The sequence below is a fragment of the Nannobrachium achirus genome (assembly GCF_963921795.1).
Source record: "Nannobrachium achirus genome assembly, chromosome: 24".
NCBI lineage: Eukaryota > Metazoa > Chordata > Actinopteri > Myctophiformes > Myctophidae > Nannobrachium > Nannobrachium achirus.
Window position 1 is genome coordinate 28,350,775 of NC_137831.1, and position 24,000 is coordinate 28,374,774.

Below are 24,000 nucleotides of genomic sequence, written 5' to 3' on the forward strand. Positions count from 1 at the left end.
TGTAATCAAATTTTAGTCTTAGGAATGCGACAAAAAAACTAAAAATATTATTGAACTCAAGTCTCCATGACATGAGTAATCAATAAAAAAAAATCATTTTGGGGGTGAACTACTCCTTAAAGTCCCTTTCCCACCGCTGAGTCCGAGGAGGTGTATTAGGCTACAGTAGATGGAGTCTTAAGAGAGCCTCTTGTCAAACATCACAGGAAGTTTGCCAGGGATCTGCTTCGCATCAAACACAGCGGCTTAAGTGTCAAACAAACACGGCTGACATTAAAACAACTCTGGGTGACAGGGGTATACGCATCAGAGCCTGCTGGGAAAAAAAGGAGGGGGGGAAAGAGCAGGCAGCCATCGGAAAATAAGACGCCTCTGCGAATATTGTCCGGCTTGCATGTTTTCGCATTACGTATGTCGCTGGGCGCGTTGCGCAGGGGCGTCACAAGGGGGGGACTGAGTAACTAGGGCCCAAGTTGGAGGTGGAATAACTTTAGCTACTGAAAAATAGCAGATATACAAGCTCACAGCGCGGCACCGAGTGCCGCGCTGCGAGCTTGTAGATCTGCTATTTTTGAAAAGTTGTGAAAATGTATGAAAATCTTTGAATATATGTATTTTTTTAAGCGAACATTTGTAACTCAAATTTCGCTTCTGGGGGGTCCCTGGAACGAAATATTTTGAGATGGGGGTCCGTGGCCAAATACATATCATCTTGGGGGTCCTTGACATGAAAAGGTTTGAGCACCACTGACATGGAAACATAGGTTTCTTGCACACATTTTCACGATTTTTGCACTCAGTGCCGCGCTGTGAGCTATTTCTCAATAGTTAACATTCATGGGGGGCCCGCCCACAGTGAATCCTTGTACCCAGGGGCCCCAGAATTTGGTGTGTGACGCCCCTGGCGTTGCGGAAGGCAAGGCAGCGTACCATTTATCGACATGGGAGGCTGGCGGAGCTGCTGACGCGACAAGGGCCCTGTTCTATTTCAGTTGAACCTGAGCTTGTGCTTTCCCAGCGGGTGGAGGATCAGAGAGAGAGAGAGAGGGATGGGTGAAGCAGGACGAAGGGTGTTTTCTATTTTGTACGCGGGCCATCCATCATGGACATCACCCAAACAATACACGGCGTGGAGGAGGAATGAGGGTAAAAATCACACCCGTGTGAAGTGGAGCTGTGTGTGTGTGTGTGTGTGTGTGTGTGTGTGTGTGTGTGTGTGTGTGTGTGTGTGTGTGTGTGTGTGTGTGTGTGTGTGTGTGTGTGTGTGTGTGTGTGTGTGTGTGGATCATGTGTACCGATTTTTGTGACATTTGAAGAAAATATGTAGGAAAAGGAGCAAAAAGTGTGTTTTGGAGAAAATTCAAGATGGCGGAAAATCTATCATGGCGCAAATGGGCGTGGCCTATATGGGGAGATGCGTCATGACCCAAGGAATCCAGGGAAAAAATATTTTTAATTTTCCGACCTACGGTTCAAGAGTTACAGGCCAAAACGTAAAGTGGGGTGTTATGGCGCCACCATGCGGCCAAATGACACAATTATTTTTTATTTAATCCTTGAAATCATTATGAACCTCCTCTCCAAGTCTTGAAACTCTAGCCCCTATGGTTTGCGAGAGACAAATAATTGAATGTGAGTTTTTGCGATTCCCATTATAAGTCAATGGGGAAAATTAATTCACTAATAAATTAATATCAATTAAACTATAGAACCTTTCTCTTAGAAAAGTAATAGCCCACGATTCCCGAGTAAGCCGGTCGATTTGACATATGGCGCGAGTGTGTGGTGGCAAAACTGTGGGACTAGTGGCGTGCCGAAGTTTAGGAAGTTCAGGCTACATACAGACAGACAGACAGACACACAGACACACAGACAGACCCACCCACACGGCCACGTATAGGGAGCCTGTGCTTCACACAGCTCCAAAAAGGTCCTCTCTCCATATTCCTCGTATAGCGGTGTACATTATCATTCCGGGGATATTGTCTTGGGCTCCGACCCTTTGTAACCCCACACTCTACTGTGATTTTTTGAAGAATTCCCTGTGTGACTTTGACGTTGGCGAATAAGGCGTTTCTCCTTCTAAAGTGTTGATTTCGGAACTGAAGCAACTGCAGGGACGTGCAGAGAATGTTAGAGAGGCAGGGGCTGGAATTTCGAAAAGGGCCTTTTGGTGAAAATATTGAAAATAGCAGTTATCTATTTTCGGTGCTTGATACCACACTGAGCTAAGCATCAATACTGTGGCGTATGTCATGGATTTCTACACAGAGAGGGCAATTATTTCAACATAAGACACTGCATTCAAGTTCAGGAGAGTTTGGACAAGGCAATTCTCTTGAATGCTGCCTTCAGGTATGGCATGGAAAGAGATCATTTGCATTTCTTTCACCATAGTAAAAACTTGCATTCATGGTCTGGGGAGGGCGCTTTTTTACAGATGGATAAAAGGGCAGGGGCTCAAGCCCCCTTTGACGTGTGCACGTGCCTGAGCAACTGTATATCTCGAATACAAAGAAGTAAAAAACTAACAAAGGATAAAAGGTTCCATTCTTGCACTTTCAGAGGTAAACTAACTGATTATTTTACTGTGCAGTTTCTAAGCGTCGCTGCATAGGAGAATCATATATAGATCAGTGACTCTCAACGTGGGGCCTGGGGACCCCAGGGGTCCTTCAGGGGGGCTCCGGTAATTGATTGATAGTTAATCTTCACCAAACCATGGCTAACAATAAGAATGTTCTTCAATTGCAGTCCCAGGGATGAAAAAAATTGGAGAAAAACAAAGCAAATGGGGGTCTGTGGGCTAATGCACATCAAAATGGGGGTCCTTAAAATTAAAGAGCTTTAGAAGAACCACTGATGTAGGTGCCCACGGTGCGAAAACGAAGAACAAAAGATTTCCATGCATCATTCCAAAACGCGCCTTTGTTTGGTCTCTTTGTGCGCTCCACAACACCCAACATCTGCGCGCGCTCGGCGGCGAGGCCTCGCAAGGCCCTCTCCTCATTAAGCCGTCACCGCCAGAGCCATCACACACTCGCACTTGTACTCTACGTGTTATTCTTAGCTGCCCCCCCCCACCCCGCCCCCCCATCAGGATGTGCCCCCCCAACCCCCCCACCATCCCCCTCCGTGCCCCCTTCATTTTGGAGAGGAACTAGGTCCATGTTTAATTTACACATGTGCCCACCGGACTAATTTCCCACTCAGGTGCGGCGGCTTGCGTTGGTCCTTGGTCCCCGTTGTAATCCCAGTCGCCCCCCGCCCCCCCTAGCAAGGGGTGCCAGCGGGGTAATATAGATGTTAGCAAGGGACCCCGGCGACAGCCCCCGTCGCCGCAATTTAATTCATTGTATTTTAATTATCGCTCTCATTCACGCCACCTATAAGCATCCCCCCATTCTGCCCGGTTGCCTCCGCTCGACAGGCGGCCTTTTATCACCGCCGCTCTCCTCCAAGATAATAAACTTTTGCTTTAAGGTAATTACTTAATCTGGACAAACCTGTGTGTTAAGCAGTGCTATTAGGCGCCGGGGCGATAAATCAGACGCGCGGCATTGGCGGTGGGGTGATTACTCGACGGTGTAATCAGTCTTAGGGACCCGCGCAGTCTTTTAACCCGTTTAGAACGGGTACACATTTTGTGTTTCATTATTTTATGCTTTAACGAATGAAAAATAGCAGATATACAAGCTCACAGCGCGGCACCGAGTGCCGCGCTGCGAGCTTGTAGATCTGCCATTTTTGAAAAATCGTGAAAATTAGAATTTTGCCACGATTCTATAAGTGTCTTTTGAATCCTTCTTAGATTTTTCGAAAAACCTGTGTTTCTATGTCAGCAATCTGGCCAGCCATCGTTAAAGAAAAGGTCCTTTTCACTTAAATGGACCTCAGTTAGTCTGTTCTTGAGAGGCTACTATGTCAGTGGTTCTCAAACCTTTTCACGTGAAGGACCCCCAAACTGATATTTATTTGGCCACGGACCCCCATCTCAAAATATTTAGTTCCAGGGACCACCCAGAAGCAAAATTTGAATTTCAAACGTTTGCTTTAAAAAATTACATATATTCAATGATTTGCACACATTTTCACGACTTTTTAAAAAAATAGCAGATCTACAAGCTCGCAGCGCGGCACTCGGTGCCGCGCTGTGAGCTTGTATATCTGCTATTTTTCCACTGGTTAAAGCATTCAATAAATCATAGGCCTAAATGGGTTAAGTACCTAAATTACACAAACAGCATGCTAACAACATGCCGCTTGTCGGGCCGGGGCGAGCGGAGGCAGCCCATCAGTGGCGCGCCGCTCCGCCCGTGTGCCCCACCGACTTGGTTTGTTAACGCCAGCCACCCTCCTCAGCCCCCGGTGATCTATGGAGGTTATTAGCAGGTGGCCTCTAAACCCGGCTGACGAATGCTGATAACTCTCCTGAGCACCGAGTTCAACGCTAGCGGGTCACCACCACCAGCGGTGGAAAATCTACAATTATTATTATTATTATTATTTTACTTAAGTACAAGTATCAATACTGCAATGTGGAGTAACCCTGTTAAAAGTCAAAAGTCCGGAATTCAAAATGTACTTAAAAGTGCCAAAAGTAGTACTCATTATGCAGAATGTCCTGTTTCACAAGTTTTCAAATGGATAAAAATCGGTTGGAAATAGCAGATCTACAACTCACAATGCGCCGCATGGTGACCCATTGTGAGCTTGTAGATCGGCTGTTTTCAAAAGGCCGAAATGTGTATGGGGTAATGTACGCTGAAGTGGGTAATGGAACTAAATGGATCCGCAAAGTCTACATAGTAACTTATTACCAAAGTTTTCAAATACGTGAAAAAAAGTGATTTGCCTCTGAGATGTAGTGGAGTAGAAGTAAAATAAAAACATTGGAAATACTACAGTAAAAGTAAAAAAAATGCCTCAAAATTGTACTTGAGTACATAGTTACATTACACCACTGGCCAGTCCCACAGAAGGGGAGTCTCTATCCATTCCGACATGTCGCCACTCCGAAATGTACTTCTTATTGTCGGAGTGGCGACACTCCCATAGGGGTTAAGTTTAGGGTTAGGGTTAGAGATAGGGTTAGTGTCGGAATGGAGACATGTCGGAGTGGCGGGAGGTAACCCAGCAGACCTCCATTCAGAAACACCCCCACTTAGAAACATCCCCATTCAGAAACACCCCCACTGAGGTTAGGGTTAAGGTTAGGTTTAGGTGACACCTCCATTTAGAATAATGGAAGTCAATCTTCTGAATGGCAACGTTTCTGAATGGAGATGTGTAACCGAGAGACTTATGGTCACAAGATTGATTAAAAAAACAACGTTACGTAATACGTTTAATGACAGGCTCTTGAGATTCCGGGTGTCGTGGTGTATGTATATCATCACACTAGGGAGTGCAATATGCGGTTTGCGAGTGCAATATGAGGGTTTTGGTGCATTACAGTTGTTGGGGACGAGGGGGCTTGTGTAGTTAGGATCCGTGCCAGGTTTCGCTAATGCAATTTCCTGCGGAGGTCTTAAAATTCCTCTGTCCTATATTGGTGAGTGAGACAGAAAAGCTTCTTTTTTTTCTCTCCCAGCGCAGAAGTTCTGGCCTCCCTTGGCGTCGTTACCACAAACTCTCCAGGCGTTTCTGAGGAAGACCTTGGTTCTCATCTATTTTCGGCAGTAGCTGCTTGGCGGCAGGCACGTGCACACATAGACTTCAAAGGGGGCTTGAGCCCCTGCCCTTTTATCCGTCTGTAAAAAGTGCCCTCTCCAGACCACGAATGCAGTACTATTGTGAAAGAAATGCAAATGCCCTCTTTCCATGCCATACCTATGAGGGCATCATCAGAGAATTGCCTTGTCCAAACTCTCCTGAACTTGAATGCAGCATCTTATGTTGAAAGAATTGCCCTCTCTGTGTAGACATCCATTCCGTTACAAGGCATGGATAATCCAGTATTCACTTGATTATGCTTAGTTCAGTGTGGTACAGTATCAAGCACCAAAAATAGACAATCTCCAAGCTCACAACTGGTGAGCTTGGAGGTCTGCTATTGTCAATATTTTCACCAAAAGTTCCTTTTAGAAATTTCAGCCCCATCCTCACATTCTCTGCACATCCCTGCTCCCTTCTTCTTGCATTTTGTCCAGCATCCATCTTGGATCAGTAACAGTTCTTCAGCTTCGTGCTGCCATGAATATTGCACAGCAGTGGTTCTTCTCAACACCCTTTTAATTTCAAGGACGGCCCTGTAACTCTGAGAGTGGAGAAAACGGTACCAAAGGGGACCCGCCCAGAGTTGCCGACGCACAGTATGTGAGGGTCCATTAATTACGGTACAACCATCTTTAGGAACCCTGATGGTTTGTTGTACAGTAAATCCACATTATAGAAACACTAAGCACCCATCAAGGTTTGGAATCAAACTGTGTTTTGGACAGCATAAAAACACAGACTGGAAACCGTCTTTTTGCGAATCGTATTTGAACCACATTCCTAAGTCGTACGAAATGTGAATCAAATCTGATTTGTTACAAACATGTCTCAGTCTGTACGCTCGCACATTGAAGCCTATCGTTCGCAGCGCGGCGATGTTGCTCGCCGAAAGCTCACAACATATCACAAGCTCAACCATGAACACACATTCACACATGGCATTCTCTTGGCGAAAAGAAGAATTGGCACTAAGGAAATCATGTGTACTTTACATCAGGGACGTGCAGAGAATGTTAGAGAGGCAGGGGCTGAAATTGCTAAAAGGGCCTTTTGGTGAAAATATCGAAAATAGCCGACCTCCAAGCTCACGACGTGAGCTTGGAGGTCCACTCTTCCCGTTACCGTTTCTTGTCCTCTGCACATCTCCAAAGCAATTATATTGTGTTCTACTCAGGGAGATGTAGGACACATGACTCGGACAGGGCTTTTGGGCGCGTCGTGTCAGTCAGCATTTCTCTTTGGATGTTCCGGGGGATCAAACAAGTAGAGATGATGATTATTATTTATCATTACGTGAATGGGATGGTGGGTATGTCACATTAGCATATTCATGTTTCCTGGCATATTTAATGAGGGCAAAGATAAAGGTACTGTATTGCTTCTGTATAGGGAGGGGGTGTTAAGATCACATGTACATTTATTCAAGAGAGATTCTTTTTTCTTTTAAGGATTTAACCCACGCCAAGGGACGCGAGGAAGGGGACTTTAAGGACGGGCTAACCTTCCAGCCATTATATTCCTTATTAGCAGGCAAAGTTTTAGCTGGCACTAAACTTCGAAGGCACGCGTTCCGCGGTGTTTCTGCTGCGTGCGTATACGAGAGAGGAGAGGAGGAAGAGGGGACCGACTGACTATGAGAAACTGTCGCCGTCCCACCGCGCCGCTCTGCCAGAAGCGAAAACAAATGTTACCCTACCGAAAGACTAATAGATGACTGGGGCCTAAGCGAGGGGGCGTTCGCGGCGGGGCTGCCTTCGACGTCGCGTACGTACGCCCCTCGGGGGAGGACTGCGGGGGGGGGGGGGGGGGAGCACCGGTGAATCAGGTAAAGCGTGCCTCCGGAACTCTCCCGAGCACTCGCCTTTTGTTCTTCGCGTGGAGGCAGAACAATGGAGCTGTCTGGGTGATAGAATAAGCCTGCCTGGTCAATTCCCCTCGCCTGGCCCCGCTGCGGCTCTGCTGACTGGCCCCGAGCCCAAGTCCGCGGAGGGAGACTTAAGGCTAGCTTTACAGGCCGGCCGGGCGTTTGCGTGACATGCCTGGCTGGCTGGGCACTGGCTGGCTGGCCGACCTGTTGGGTTTGCTGACTCCCTGACAGGCCGGATAGATTTCTACTTGGCTGGTCTTATGGGCTGGTTGATATAGGCTAGATATTTGGCCGGCCGGCTGGCTGGCTGGCTGGCTGGCTGGCAGGTCCTCTGGAGGTTCTCCCGAAGACCCCAAGTGGTCCGCGGTAATTTTCTGTTGTCATATGAGAAGAGATATAGCCCAGGAAACATGGTGGTTTCTGGAATGTGCACGAGTGGAAGAAATAGGTAGAGTATGCTATGTGGCAGTATTGTTACGTCTGTAAGGCTTCCTTGTGGCTGAACCAGCTCAGCCATCGAAAATAGACAAATATTTTTTTTTAATTCACCACCACCAAACAGTAGCTATAGCTAGTTATGAAGTTTATCCAAACTGTATGGTTATTGAAAAACTAGTTGGCTAGTATTGTTTTTGACAGTGAGTGGGTTAAAAGACTGGTATTTCTTTTTTCTTTTTTACAGTGTGTGGTCTGGTGTACCCACAGTTCACTGCAGGAGACTCTGACTGTCAATGTTTTGGTGACCTACTTTTACTAGCTGCTTATTGTCACCCCCTCTCCACCATCTCTCTCTCTCTCTCTCTCTCTCTCTCTCTCTCTCTCTCTCTCTCTCTCTCTCTCTCTCTCTCTCTCTCTCTGTCTCTCTCTCTCTCTCTCTCTCTCTCTCTCTCTCTCTCTCTCTCTCTCTCTCTCTCTCTCTCTCTCCCACCCCTCAACCCCTCGCTTATAATTCACCTCCAAATGTTATGAATGGTGCATTAACTCAAGTCCCTGTTTGAATGGAGCTCTTTGCTCGCTCTCTCTCTCTCTCTCTCACACACACACACACACACACACACACACACACACACACACACACACACACACACACACACACACACACACACACACACACACACACACACACACACACACACACACACACACACACACACACACACATACACGCACACACGCGCGCGCACACGCACATACATGCGCACACGCACATACGCACACACCCACCTCCCGGCTACACAGTGAGTGCAGTCACACAGAGTGTAATTATGCCAAGCCCTCAGCCAAATTACAATGGAGAATGTCTGCTACCACTACACTGAACCAGACGGAGCGTGGTCAACTCACTCACTCACACACACATTCTATTCTATTCTATTCTATTCTATTCTGCTTCATTCTGGTCTGTGGTATTCTATTAATTTAAACCAGGGGTTTAGCCAGCGGGTTCTTCAACGTTTTCAAGCAAAGGACCCCTTAGTTGAGAGAGAGATGAAGCAGGGACCCCCACAACCCTTTCTTAGATTCCAGTGTCATTGTTTGACAGCACAATCATCAGTGTATTTTGGATTCATTGAATTGTCAATACTTGATAAACTTTACCTTTCACTCTGTACTTAGTCTGCTCTTTTTCCCCTTCACACCAAACCTCTTGCCGGAAATAGCTGATCTACAAGCTCACAATTAGATCCGTTGTAGATCTGCTATTTTTGGCATCGGTATTCTATTAATGTAAACTCTATTATGCATGTTATTCCATTACATTGTGTTACAATGTACGTTGTGAGCTCGTAGATCGGCTATTTCTACTATCATTGTTCTTTTTAAAGTGTAAACTTGTCAGATTATGTCCTCCATTTCTTTGTATATTTAGGTTATGTGTCATATCTGCCATGTGCAACTTCAAAGCCTAAAAGCCAAACAGAAATGTAATTATCAACGACAAAAGCACAATTAAATCACAATTATTTGAGTGACAATTAATCGTCATGTAAAATGTCATAATCGTGACAGCCCTAGTGGTCATCGTCAAAGCGGTCCTGGGACCAGCGGTGCGTTGCGCTGAGCTCACGGACAGCTGTGCAACATTACAGTAACACTGCTGTCAGGTGCGGCGTCTTTCTTTCTTTTCTTTATTATGGTGTTTCACGTCAATTAAACACGCAAACCCCCGGGCTTTTTTCCATGACAAACACTTGGACAGAAGTACGAGTTTATAGCCGTGAGTCACTCTTGAGAACCTCTTGACACAGACCAGGAGGAGGACATCGTTTTTTCTTAGCCGTTACACCGCCCCGCAGAGGAAGAACAACCCAACACGTTTATTCCATGTTTCCATCTAAAACGGTGTTTCTCAAACTCTCAAATGTCAAGGTCTCCCCTTGACTCTGAGAGTGCAGAGGCGTCAATTGTGTATGGCAAGCTATGGCAGCTGCCATACCCTGGCTACAGGGGGAAATAATAAAATGTACTTTACATCGTGCCTGTTGCTAAGGTATGGCAACATGGCTGGTGTCTTGCACGCGCGCCAGTGATGGCACGCGTGCAAGACACCAGTCATGTTGCCATACCTTAGCTTTTTCGGAACTGACGCTGCTGTGAGAGTGTACAAATGGAACCACATGTACACTGCCAGAGTTATACACTTGTATGGGTCAATTTAGACCCCCCTAAAGGCTCGAACACACTGTACGATATTGCGTGGTCGGCGTGTCATCAGCAGCATGTCTTCATATTGTGTACTTGTTCGTACAACAGTCTGGAATAAGGTTTTTTATGGACACAAAGGGAAGCCAAAAGTCAGAGACTATGGATTATTATCATTGTCAGGTCGCAGTTACTATCAAAACCTCCACCGGCTGTCTGTCTGTCAGAGTCAGTCAGTCACATTACGTCACGTCACACTTTTGCCCTACTCATATCTCCGCCACTGTTGCCCCTATCCATGCCAAACGTTGCACACACATTCCTTGGCTGCCAAACCACAACCTCCACCCCTCATGTCTAACATGGCTTTCTTCTAGCGCCACCATGAGGCAGATTCTTGCAAAACACATTTTTGGACACTGCTACTACAGATTTTGCCCTAAAATTACAGAAAGCCGTACACCGTATCTCTACAGTCATAGCATCAACATGCATCTGTCCCATTTAGCGCCACCATCAGGCAGATTTTTGCTAAACACATTTTTGGACACTGCTCCTACATATTTTGCCCTAAAATCACGCAAAGCGGTACACAGTATCTCTAAAGTACATGTCATCAACATGGATCTGTCCCATTTCCCATATTCCCTCCTGATTGCCTACGATTGCCTTCTAAAGTTGGTGTATGCGACCTGGCGGTTGCTTATCTCCTGATTTAGGGAGTCTTACTGGTTTGTTTGTGTGTGTATGTGAGCGTGCGTGTATGAAAGAGAGAGATAAAGAGAGAGAGAAATAGGACTAGAGGAAGAGAACATACAAATGATTCAGCATTCAAGTCGTCTCTCTGGTGACTTTTGCCGGCAGAAAGGAAACCGTTATCCATTCATCAGTGAGTGTGCGAATCATCGCTTCTTCCCCAAGCTAATACAAAATAAATAAAATAAAAAACATTCTGTACATGGATGGCTAAAAGAGAAACAAAGCGTTCAGGCATTTCAGGGAGGAGGATAACACAGACTACACAACAAAAATCCCACCTCCTTCCTAAACCATAATGTTTTCGGTGACTCTCTCCTCTCAACCACTTAAACACTAGACCAAAGGGTCTTCAATGTTTTCAGGCCAAGGACCCCTTAGCTGAGAGAGAGATGAAGCAGGGACCCCCAGATTCTATATAGTTTCATCGTTTGACTGCACGATCATCAGTGTATTTTGGCTCTACGAGCTCACAGTGCATCACTTCGTGTCACATGGCGAGCTTGTTTTGAACATTTTTTGAAAAAGTGTTTGAAATATCTTCTCTTCTGGGGTCTCCCTGGCACAAAACATTTTCAGGTGTGGGGAGGGGTGTGGGGGGACGGGGTCCAAATAGATATCAATTCGGGGGTCCGCGGCACGAAAACGTTTGGGGACCACTGATTTTGAAGGCATCCTAAAAGGTATTCTATAAATGGACGTGAAAGAGCTGAACGTTGGCACACGCGAGACCCCACTCGCCTACCTTTGGAAACGCTCCAGACACACTCTCTCTCTCCCTGTTCTGTCAAGTGTCAACGATCCTCTGTGGCGTTCGTCGAGCGCGGCGAGTGGAGTGTGAGGAGCACCCACCCCCACCCCCACCCCTACCTCCCCTGCTGGGTCGGTGGCTGTCCGTCAGGCTGTCAGAGGGGCGCAGAGTGAGAGGAATGGCCCTGGAATGCTGACTCACTTAGGTCTGTGGGCCCCCGGGAACCCCAGGGGGGCCCTCCGCCCTCCGTACCCCCCCCATCCCCTCCCCTCCCCTCCCGGTGTGCGACCGGGTACAGATAATGATCCGTGGCCCTGACCCCTCCGTTCCACACAACTCTCCAGGTCTCCCCTCACCCCCGCGCACCAAACCGAACCACACTCTGTGTGTGTGTGAGTGTCTGTGTATTGCGAGGGCATATAAGTTTTGCGCACATAGGTGTGTGTGAGTGTGTGTGTGTGTGTGTGCGTGTGTGTGTGTGTGTGTGTGTGTGTGTGTGTGTGTGTGTGAGAGAGAGAGGAGAGAGAGAGACACTTAAAGAATTTTAATATGATCCAGAGATCAGCTGTCTCACCGTCTGTCTCTTCTCCTGGTCCTCTGATCCTCGGTCGGTCACACCCGGATACAATTATGAAGAACCTGAATACAAGATGGTGTGAGGGGTAGAGGTAGAGAGAGAGAGAGAGAGAGAGAGAGAGAGAGAGAGAGATGCATACATTCTGAGATTTGATGGTTATATTTTGATCGTTATATCAGTTTACAGTTTAGGCATTTAGCAGACGCTTTTAATCCAAAGCGACTTACAATAAGCAGGTAATACACATCACTATAATAAGCAAGATAATATGTCAGTACATTAACAACAATACATGTGTTACAGTAGTGCTAATGGTTTAGGTGGAGTCCACGGCGGAAGCTAGGGAGTGAGTCTGTAGTTCTAAGTGCGACTGGGAGTTTATTCCACAGTTTGGGGGCCAGGAGGGCAAATTGTCTAGGACGAGTGGACTTTTGTGGATTTATATCTCACACTCGCTTTGGCAATGTAAACGTATGCTCTGTCACGCCCATGACGCCCCTCTGAACTGAAATGAACTGAGCTGAGAGGAAGGTGAGAGAGAGAGAGAGAGAGAGAGAGAGAGAGAGAGAGGGAGAAGGGAAGGACAACATGAAAGAGAGAAGGATAGGGAGACGGAGGGACGAAGGGACTGAGGCAAGGTCTCCTACCTTGAAAGAGAGACTGACAGGGAGAGCGAGACAGACATGGAGAGAGAGAGAGAGAGAGAGAGAGAGAGAGAGAGAGAGAGAGACTGTTCGTTAATGTCTTGGTGGAACTTTTCCAGAGAAACCAAAAGGCCAAAGCAACAGAACCTGAGAAAAATGTTAACGAGAAACAAAACTCCATAAAGACGTGGTTTTAAGACTGTGAAGGGGTGCATTTATGCGCTGGTAAAAAAGTAAAGGCACGCGGACGTCTCTCCCCTCTCTCCTCGAAAAACATCAGCTTAGGGATGGGCCGATACGCGATGTTATCGTTTATCGCAACCCATTCTCACCCCCTCTGCTTCACCCGTCCTACACGTTCCCAACTCGCTTTCTGCTTCACCCTTGCGACGCTTTGGGAACACCTACTGCGTCTACGGTCGGACGCGAACGGAGAGTTTTGGGACGAGAACGAACAGTCTTAGTACACATGCGCCGACATGTGTTTACTGGAATATTTTACGATGACGGGCGTCACAGGGAATTGAACCCCGGTCCCTGGATTTGCGTAACCATGCTCTACCGATTGAGCTAACCAGACGACTGGGAAATTCCCTTTTTTTTTGTGCTTTTATCTTTGACAACGTGGATGATAACGTAGTCCCTTCTTTGAGACGTATTTGGACGCGGAAGCAGTCCCCTGGTCAAAATGTACTATTCTGTCCATAACGGCACATAATTCGGTAACGCCGCTGAGTCGGCTCATGCGCCGTTCACACCGTTCGGCGCGGCGACTCGGTCGCTACCGCTCCCTCGGCGGCGGCTCTCGGCGTTCATCGGCGCCTGAGACGGCGCGGCTCCGTCGTTTATAGTGTGGTGTGAGCGGTAGCGACGGGTGGCTGGTAAACCAGTAAACCCTTCAAAGCGGTATCGAATCCCGCTTCGGGAACGACTTTTTTTTTCTTTCTTCTTAGACCACCCAATGCGTCCAACCCGTGAAACAGTAGGCAATCCCAAAGCGTCTATCGTCCGACGCAGTACAGTACTTGACAACGCGTCGGTTGTATGACGCTTTAGGGGTGAGAATGTGTTGTTTATCGCGATAAAGAACACTCACAATAATCGTATCGTGGACATTTCAATTATCGTGATATCGTCCTCCGTCATGCACTGGGATCAATTCACCTTTTATTTGCCGAGCTGCATATCCGGTACCACTTAAACCCTCTATAATTGGTAAAAGGTACTTATAATATACGTACTTGATAGTCTTTTTTTCCGCTCTCTAACAAATCTCTTTGCCAAAAAATTGCCGATTTACAAGCTCACAGCGCGCCACACTGCGACACGCCGTGAGCTTGTAGATCTGCAAAGATCTGGCAAACGTTCTGTCCCAGGATAATGGATTTTGATTATCGCGATAATATCGTAAATCGCGTTTTTTTTGGTCACAATAATCGTGATATGACATTTTCATATCGTCCCATCCCTACATCAGCTGTGGTTTTCTGCTAATGCAACAATGAATTAGCCAGGATGCTTTTACTATTATAACCCCCCCCCCCACGCCAAAAAACGTTTCACGAAAGGAAAACTCTCTTTTAACGAAACATGAAGAAAATGCCCATTAAAGAATACATGATGAAAAAGCTAACCTAATAAAAACAGATGACTATTAAAACACGCACACGTGCACGCACGCACACACACACACACACACACACACACACACACACACACACACACACACACACACACACACACACACACACACACACACACACACACACACACACACACACAAACACACACACACCTCAAATCAGAAACACACTGTTGCCCTATAATAACTAGAACCTGTGTTGTGTCAACAGGGGGAGGGGGGGTTCCTGCGCCCAAAGCGGACGCAATTATTTTAGGTTTGCGGCTGAATAAAAAATGTGGCATTTTAGGGGGAGTGGGGGCGTCACATTCATTGTGTACACATCTGCATCACACTAGGGGCAGAATGAGTGTGTACATGACTGTACGAGGCAGTTTGGATAAGCAGATAATTATCAAAACAGCGGTTTCCGGGAACGGTTCCAAACCCTAACCGATTCCCGGTTCCGCAATGTCGGATCCGGTTCCCTCCGATCCTCTGGTTCCAGATCCCAAGTTGGGATCTGGCAACCCTAACTGTCATTCCAAGTGTGGGTCAAGGAGGGGTCCCTCAGTCTTGGGTCGGGTGGATTCACACAGAGAACACCAGCTGTCTAGCTTCAAAGCGCAGCTAATACCGCAGCAGGTTTTGTCAAGCGGTCGGTTCTTTTATGGGGAGAGATGTAGGGAATCCTTAGTAGAACTTTTGATTAATATATTTATTCTACTTCTCTTGTGTGATAGTGCCAATAACGTCCTTCACCAAACTGCTCAGCTTGCCTGGGAAATTCACATTGTTGCGACTGTCAGGTTGCAACCTCCACCGGCTGTCAGTCAGTCACGCCACTTCACACTTTTCCCCTACTCATATCTCCACCACCGTTGCCCCTATTAATGCCAAACTTTGCACACACACTCCTTGGCTGCCAAACCACAACCTCATTTCTCACATGGCCCTCTTCTAGCGCCACCATGAGGCAGATTCTTGCATTTTTGGCTCCTACAGATTTTGTCCTAAAATCACACAAAGCGGTACAAAGTCACAGTCATGTCATCAACATGGATTTGCCAAATTTAGCGCCACCATCAGGCCGATTTTAGCAAAACACATTTTTGGACACAAAAATGCTCAGGCCTATTTGTGTATACATACATTTTACCTGCAGTCGCTTATCTCCTGATTAGGGAGTCTTATTGGTTTTATTATGGAACCCATATTTTTGCCTTTGAAATTTCTCCCCAGTTTCTTCTTTTTTTGGTCTCCGCTTCCTCCCTCCCTCTTTCCTCTCACTCACTCTTATCTCTGTATTCTCTCTCCTCTCCTCTGCAGCGCCCCATCATATATTCCCCACCTTCCACACGCCCATACCGATTGACATGCGTCACCACGAGGGCCGATATCACTACGAGCCCCACACGCTGCACTCCATCCACGGGTAAGTCGTTCTCTTCTTAAATCATTTACTGCCAATGACGCGTTTTGATGGATGTTGTTTTTTCACGCTAGATGGCGCTCTTCGCTAACCTATCAGTCACTATTTGTTTCCAAGACTCTCGCCCAAATCACGTGATTCACTCCCCATGGTATTGGATTTGGAAAATGTCATAATGTTGGACTCTTTGCTTAAGTTGTGGACAGATGTGGACAAGACTGGCTATTTCTGGGTGCAAGTCCAGCTGAAATAGCAGAACTACAAGTTCTGAACAATATTTTTCTGCAAAGAGATTCGACGTTGAGAGGTGGGGGGGCAGGCCTAGTATAGAGCCCTGGGTGACTCCGGTAAACAAAGTATACAGTATGTAATTGGTTTAGGTGATTCAGAACGGATGTGACACAAAGATTTAATTTGCAGAGGGAAGACGTTCAGTTACAAACTGCCACGGAAGAGGAAGGATTTTGAAATGTTGGTTTGCTTCAAACACAACACCATAACAAGTGGGGATGGACAGTAATGAGCAGGCACGTGCACACATAGACATCAAAGGGGGCTTGAGCCCCTTCCCTTATATCCGTCTGTAAAAACTGCCCTCTTCAGACCATAAATGCAATTTTTACTATGGTGAAAGAATTGCAAATGCCCTCTTTCCATGCCATACCTGAAGGCAGCATTCAATAGAATTGCCTTGTCCAAACTCTCCTGAACTTGAATGCAGCATCTTATGTTGAAAGAATTGCCCTCTCTGTGTGGAAATCCATGCCGTTACGTCACATATCCAGTATTGACTTGGTTATGTTTAGTTTAGAGTGGTTCACCGAAAATAGCCGACCTCCAAGCTCACAACACGTCGCAGCGCAACGCGTTGTGAGCTCGGAGGTCGGCTATATTCGGTGCTTTCCACCAAAAGGCCATTTTGGAAATTCCAGCCCCTGCCTCTCTAACATTCTCTGCACGTCCCTGGTAATGAGAGATGAGCGCTCGCCAAGTTCGCCATCCAAAACCGATGAAAAAACCCGATCGGCCTCCAAAAGTGAATAACCCAATGTCCGTAAAAAAAATATATAAAAATAAAAATCTCCCCTCTGCGACTCTGCGTTCCCTCCACCACCTCTGCCTTGATTACTATGTGGGCCAGTTCGGTGCGTTTTTTGGGCTGCCATCAATCTACGGCGGCTGCGAGCCAAACCGAAGCCCTCATTCTATTAGCCGCGATCCAGCGTACCGGATCCATCACGAATGACACGCATTTACAACCTTTTCCCTCCAACCCCTCAGCCACCCGACGCTTCCTTTATATTCATTAATGGCTTGTAGTGGAGCTAATCTGTTCGGTGCAGGCCTTGTTGCCCTCCGGCTAGCCGGGCCGACATAATTAAACTCTCCCCCCCACCCCCCATACAGTCCAGGGGTCACCCATGCAGGCTGCGTGCGGTTCAGTGGCGTCAGTTCAGAAAAAAGCTAAGGTATGGCAACAGGCATGATACATTTATTTTAAGAAGTACATTTAATTTTTTTCCCCCGTTTCTACGGTTTCTTGGGCTGGATATGGCAGCCTGGAACGGTTGTTTGTGCAGCTAAACTTGGCATGTTAGTAAACGGGAGAGTGTTTTCCGCTGGTGTTTTAGTTCGAATGTATCAAAGGGTGCGTTCGGAAATGCGCACCGATTCTGGTTAGGGTTAGGGTTAGGGTTAGTTTTAGGCATAGTTTTACTGAGGTTAGGGTTAGGGTTAGGGTTGGGTTTAGGCATAGTTTTACTGAGGTTAGGGTTAGGATTAGGGTTAGGTTTAGGTTTAGGCACTTACTACACTGAGCACACACCCGGTGCGCATTTCCGAACGCACCCTTTGATACACTCAGACTGAAACACCAGCAGAAAACACTCTCCCGTTAGTAAGCGTACCACAATTAACAATAATGACATTGCACCTGTGCAGCTGACCTACGGAACCTGGGAATATCTTGTCAAGATGGGGAGAATACAAGTGTGGAGAATATAATTATAATACCTTGTTAAAGTTACCATTTTATTAAATTTTGCTGTAATTTAACAACATAATAACCAGCACAGATAGACAGAGACATTCATGGATTTATATTTAAAAGTAACTTTTATTTTCCCCCCTGGACCCAGGGTATGGCAGCTGCATACCCCTGCCATACCCAATAGACACCCCTGGCACGGTTCCAACTTGCAAAGCGCACTGTGTGGCTCAATATGAGATGCAGTTGCAATTATTGACCTGAGGGGGGAATTTGGGGTTGGAGAGGTCTGGGTACTGAGAATACAATGCATTAAACCAGGGGTCCTCCAGAGAGGGGTCCTCAGAAACACTGCCATATTTGTGTGATCTTTTATATTTTTATTTTTTAACATTAACCACTTGAACCCTCACAACCCTATCCAGGGGCGAACATTAACTCTCCTACTGCCAGATTATTTATTTATTTATTGGGTCTGGTGCCATCAAAAAGCGGCTTACCTTTGCGACGTTATAGTAGATAGACAGACAGACATTTATTTATTTATTTTTATTTTTTTGGGTTGTGCAATAGTGCACTTTGGTCTGCCAGGCAGCAGAGGGCGGCGTCATGCGAGAATGAATGTGAATTTGCCTGTTATGTGTTGAAGAAGAAGACCAGTCACTGGCCACAGCGCCTCAGAGCCAGAGAAATCAACAAGGAAGTGAATTGTTCTCCGTTGATGTTAACGCATAATGGATTTTTTACACCATCACCGCGGAAAATGTGTTTACAGTAGACGGCCGCGCGACCCCTCATCAGCTTACAGTCATCAGACGAACGAACCGAACGAGCGCCGTATTGGCGGAGAGGTCTTGCGAATTGGGGCGAACGTGAACGTTCAAAGCGTGGGGAGAGTTAAAGGAGTAGTTCACCCCCAAAATGACTTTTTTTCTTTAGATTACTCATGCCATGGAGACTAGAGTTCAATAATATTTTTTGGTTTTTGTCACATTCCTACAGTAAGACAAAAATTTGATTTGAGTAAATTTACCCCCATTGATTCCGGATGGGGGTAAATTTATTGTTATCACATTTTTGTCTTAGGAATGCGACAAAAAACAAAAAATATGACTACTCCTTTAAGCCCAATATAGCAGATGTACAAGATCACAGCGTATCGCAGGCGCTTTGTGAGCTTGTACATCAGCTATTTCCGGCGAAGCGGTTTTGAGGGGAAAAAAGAGCAGACACAGTACCAAGCCAAAGGTCAAGTTTACTAAGGGTTTAAGTCGTTAATAGTGGGGGTCCCTGCCTCATCTCTCTCTCTCAGCTGAGGGGTCCTTAATTGGCCTGAAAAACCTTGAAGACCCCCGCATTAAACAGAACAACGGACACACACACACACACACACACACACACACACACACACACACACACACACACACACACACACACACACACACACACACACACACACACACACACACACACACACACACACACACACACACACAGATATAAAGCGGAATGATCGGGCCTGAAACACTCCAGTAAGTGACGCCAACCCGGATCGTTAAGAACACAATAATAATCAGCCGTGAACAAAAACAACATTCACGAGTCGATCCAAGCGCAGTTAAACGATCAACTCCAGTTGGTCTAAAACACGCAGTTTGGCCCGCGACGCTTTCAGCAGTGGCTGCTGGTAAATAATTTAGGAAACGGACCCTTTCACAGTCTGAACGCAGTGCCTGTTAATGATCACTGCAGTCAGTCTTCTTTAACAATGCGATATGAACAAGAAACGTACTGTACAGCGCAATAGAGTGCAGCTGGCAAGCATTCTATTCTATTAACCCGTTTAGAACGAGTATGTATTATTGTTGCGTATCATTATTTTACGCTTCAACTATTGAAAAATAGCAGATATACAAGCTCACAGCGCGGCACCGAGTGCCGCGCTGCGAGCTTGTAGATCTGCACTTCTTTTTTTTTTACGTGAAAATTGTAATTTTGACCCGATTCTATAAGTGTCTTTTGAATGCTTCTAAGGTTTATTTGAAAAAAAACCTTATGTTTCTATGTCAGCAATCTGGCCAGCCATCGTCAAAGAAAAGGTCCCTTTCACTTAACCGGAGCTCAGTTAGTCTGTTCTTGAGAGACTACTATGTCAGTGGTTCTCAAACCTTTTCATGTAAAGGACGCCCAAAATTACAGGTATTTGGCCACGGACCCCCATCTCAAAATATTTTGTTCCAGGGACCACCCAGAAGCAAAATTTGAGTTACAAACGTTCGCTTTAAAAATACATATATTCAAAGATTTGCACACATCTTTATGACTTTTTCAAAAATAGCAGATCTAACTATTGAAAAATAGCAGATCTACAAGCTTGCAGCGCGGCACTCGGTGCCGCGCTGTGAGCTTGTAGATCTGCTATTTTTCAATAGTTAAAAGCATTCAATAATTCTAGGCCTAAACGGCTTAAAGTGCAGTTAAGTCTCTGAGTGCCAACTCAGAATAGATAACAGGACACTATTGTTTCCCGAGTCCATGGCACACTTTGAGTTGGAACAAGATGGGGAGCGAGCGGGGGTGGGGGTGGGGGGGGGTTTCGTGCCAATAAAGTTACTTTATCGCAAAGTAAAGTCGACGACGAGACGGGAGCGGGTGGGGGTTGGGGTTTTTTAGGCGGGGGACAGAGCAAGAGGGGGGGGGGGGGGAGAGAAAAAAAGTCAATAGAATTCTCCAAATAGTACTCTTACATTTAAATTCACGAGATTTGATGGTGATGCATACTTCGCGCCTGGCGGAAGCAGGGGCTATTTATCACTCCGGGGCTGGGGGAAGGAGAGAGAGAGAGAGAGAGAGAGAGAGAGAGAGAGAGAGAGAGAGAGAGAGGGATCGGGGGAGAGCAAGAGGAGGGGGGGGGTGTTGCTGTCTGCGTACTCGGGCCACCTTGATTAATGTGATTTGATCTTGACAGTGGACCCCTAATTCATCAAGACCCTGATCCGGCTGTCGCTCCCCCATGCCTGCGCCAAATTCACCTAATTACGGGAACATTGCGCAGCAAATTAACCCATGTAGACCGGGGAAAGCATCGTTGCGTGTCATTATTTGACGCTTTAACTATTGAAAAACAGCAGATGTACAAGCTCACGGCGCGCTGCGAGCTTGTAGATCTGCTATTTTTGAAAGAAATGTGAAAATTTGAATTTTGACCAGATTTTGACCCGATTCTATAAGTGTCTTTTGAATCCTTCAAGGTTTTTTTTTTTTTTTTTTTTTTTGAAAAACCTATGTTTCTATGAGACGTGGTTCTCAAACTTTTTCATGTGTAAGGACCCCCAAAATGATATGTATTTGGCCACGGACCCCCCCATCTCAAAATATTTAGTTCCAGGGACCCCACCAGAAGCAAAATTTGAGTTATAAACTTTCGCTTCAAAAACACACAATATTCAAAGATTTGCACACATTTTCATGACTTTTTCAAAAAATTGCAGATTTACGAGCTCTCTGCTATTTTTCAATGGTTAAAGCGTTCGATAGGCCTAGGCCTAAGCGGCTTAAGTGCGGTGTCATTTGTCGTGCTGGCGGCGGCACTCCGTTATGCGCCCGCGGGCGGCGTGTCAGAGGTCCCGTTCCTTGATTGTCTAACATGACACGCCGCCGCCGTCCCCCTTCATCATTGTTTGCATATAAGCGTAATGAGAGAGAGAGGGGAGGGCTGCTTATTTTGTCAGGGGCTGTCATAAAAATGTAAAAAGAAAAAAAAAAAAAACGAGGCAGACGCCACAGTAGAAAGGCGGGAGGGTGTGTGTGTGTGTGGGGGAGGGGTGGGGGGGGTGTCTTCCTTCTTCCCCACTGTACGGAGGGCGAAGACGTTTTTTCTTCCCCGGGAAATGACAGCGGAAGGAAGAAGGCAAGGAGGAAAGTTTGCAGCCGCTTTCCTCTCCCCAGTCGCTGCAGAAGGAGCGTGTGCGCGCGCGTGCGTGCGAGGAGGCTCACTCGTAAGATGGAGTGTGGCACAGAGGATGTGTGTAAAAACTGTAATGTAAAGGCTCGTCGACGTGGAATCTCGCTTCTGACACCAAGATCTGTCCTGCAGGACACGAGGGCCACTTGTCATAGCAAACTGGGGCTTATGGTCGTAGAGCTGGGATAGAAAAGCAAGACGAGATGCTCCACATAGCAGCGAGTGAGTTGTGACAGGTGGGAGAGAGAGAGACGGAGAAAGAGAAGGACAACGTCACAAAACTCAAAAGATGTTATCTAGTCACATGCGATTGCAGTTTGCTTTGTATGGAGGGGAAAATAAGTGGACCAAGTACAGAGCCCTGGGAGACTCCGTTCAGTGAAGTATATTGAGTTTAACACACGCATGACTGAACAGGTCATTTTTTACCTTTTTTGAGATTAATAAATGGAATTAGATTGCTCAGGAAACACTCAAAAATATTGATTTCATATTTACAAAACATCTCAAATGGTAGAAAAAAACAAGACTTGGCTTGTATGTTAAGGAAAAGTCATGAAAGGGCAAATTCTGAGAGTTTCCTGAGCAAACCCATGCATTCCACCTCAAAATCTCAAAATCAGGCTCAGTCAGTTTCAATAGTATTACAAATCTACTTGCAGAGACTAGAAACTTGCTAGAGACAGCCAGCCCCACACACTTAACATCACTGTGCAGCCAGTCATGGCTATCACTGCCCCTTTAATGCATTTTTAAGTGCGGATCGATTTGAAGAAGTCTAGCCGAAGAGAAAAAGATAGATTTTCAATCAAAATCCTAATATCCATGACTTATATATAACCGTTCCGCAGGATGATGTGTAGCCAATATTGACTAAATTATTCAGACAGAAAGTGTCTACACTGTAGTTGTGTACGGTATGAGAATATTCTGTGAATTGATATGCTGACATAACATATTATGTTCATTTTGAACCAGTGATTCTCAACAGGTGGGCCATGTGGATATTGCATATGGGCCCCCAAATATTTGGGAGAACATTAAAGCCTCTATCATAGTCCAAGGTGAAGAGCTATCACCTCACCGCGGTGTAGTTTTCAGGTTATCACCTAATAATGTAGAACAAAGCCTAGGTGATAGCTCTTCACCTTGATAGAGGCTTTAAGATTTTAATGATAATATGAGTTTTCTTTTATGTAAAACTATTTTTATGGTATGCTTTTTTTTTAACCGGAGTGAAAGTGAGTTTTCTCCTTTTATATATTAACCACTTGAACCCTAGCGTCCATATTAGGAGAACTTTAGCCAAAAACATCTAGAGGGATGTCCTTGATGATGAGGCAAATTCAATGTCCTTTTAAGAATTACCGTCACATCTTGTATCGTGAAACATCCGTGAGCGATCACTTTCCCCCACGATACAATAACATCTGATAACAACCCAATGCACGGATGCTTCAAAACAGGCCAAGTCTGAAGCCGTTCTGTTTAGCTTGGCTGCAGACTGTAAGAGAAGAGAGTCTGTGCTGTCAAAGACGTGTTGAGCTTCTTCAGCTGTCTTGTTGCAGACCAGAACTCAGTGATGTTAACTAACTTTTTACTTTACTTTGGGTACAGCATATCCATTTTTCTATACGTTGTACTACTACTGCGCTGCATCTCCGTAGGCAAATATTGTACTTTACGAGTCAGGTTGCAGATTTATATTATTATTACAAAACATTCAATAACCACTTGCTCTGAATTGTATACCTTGGTTACTCGAAAATAGCTTATCTACAAGTTCACAACACATTGAATGCAGGCCAGATTATTTGTAGCAATTACGTTATTGCTACTTTTTTTTTTTTCTTTTAAGATTTGTTTTTGGGCTTTTATTGGATAGGACAGTAGACTGACATGAAATGGGGGAGAGATGGGGAACGACATGCGGAAAAGGTCATCCGGATCGGGAATCGAACCGGCGACGCCGCCAGGCATCCATGCCTATGTGGCAATGCCTAAGTGGTATGCACCTGGACCACTGTGGACCAGTAGTCC

General features: G+C 45.9%; 1 protein-coding gene across 1 annotated transcript in view; it reads left to right on the forward strand.

Annotated features, from left to right (window-relative positions):
* LOC308280196 (zinc finger protein GLI2-like) overlaps positions 1–24,000 on the forward strand; it is a gene marked incomplete at both ends in the record, with an annotated part of 102,631 nt that overhangs the window by 37,350 nt on the left and 41,281 nt on the right. Inside the window, one exon of the mRNA XM_080720459.1 lies at positions 15,907–16,012. Coding sequence (XP_080576585.1) covers positions 15,907–16,012 — 106 coding nt within the window. The remainder of the gene's footprint in view (positions 1–15,906; positions 16,013–24,000) is intronic.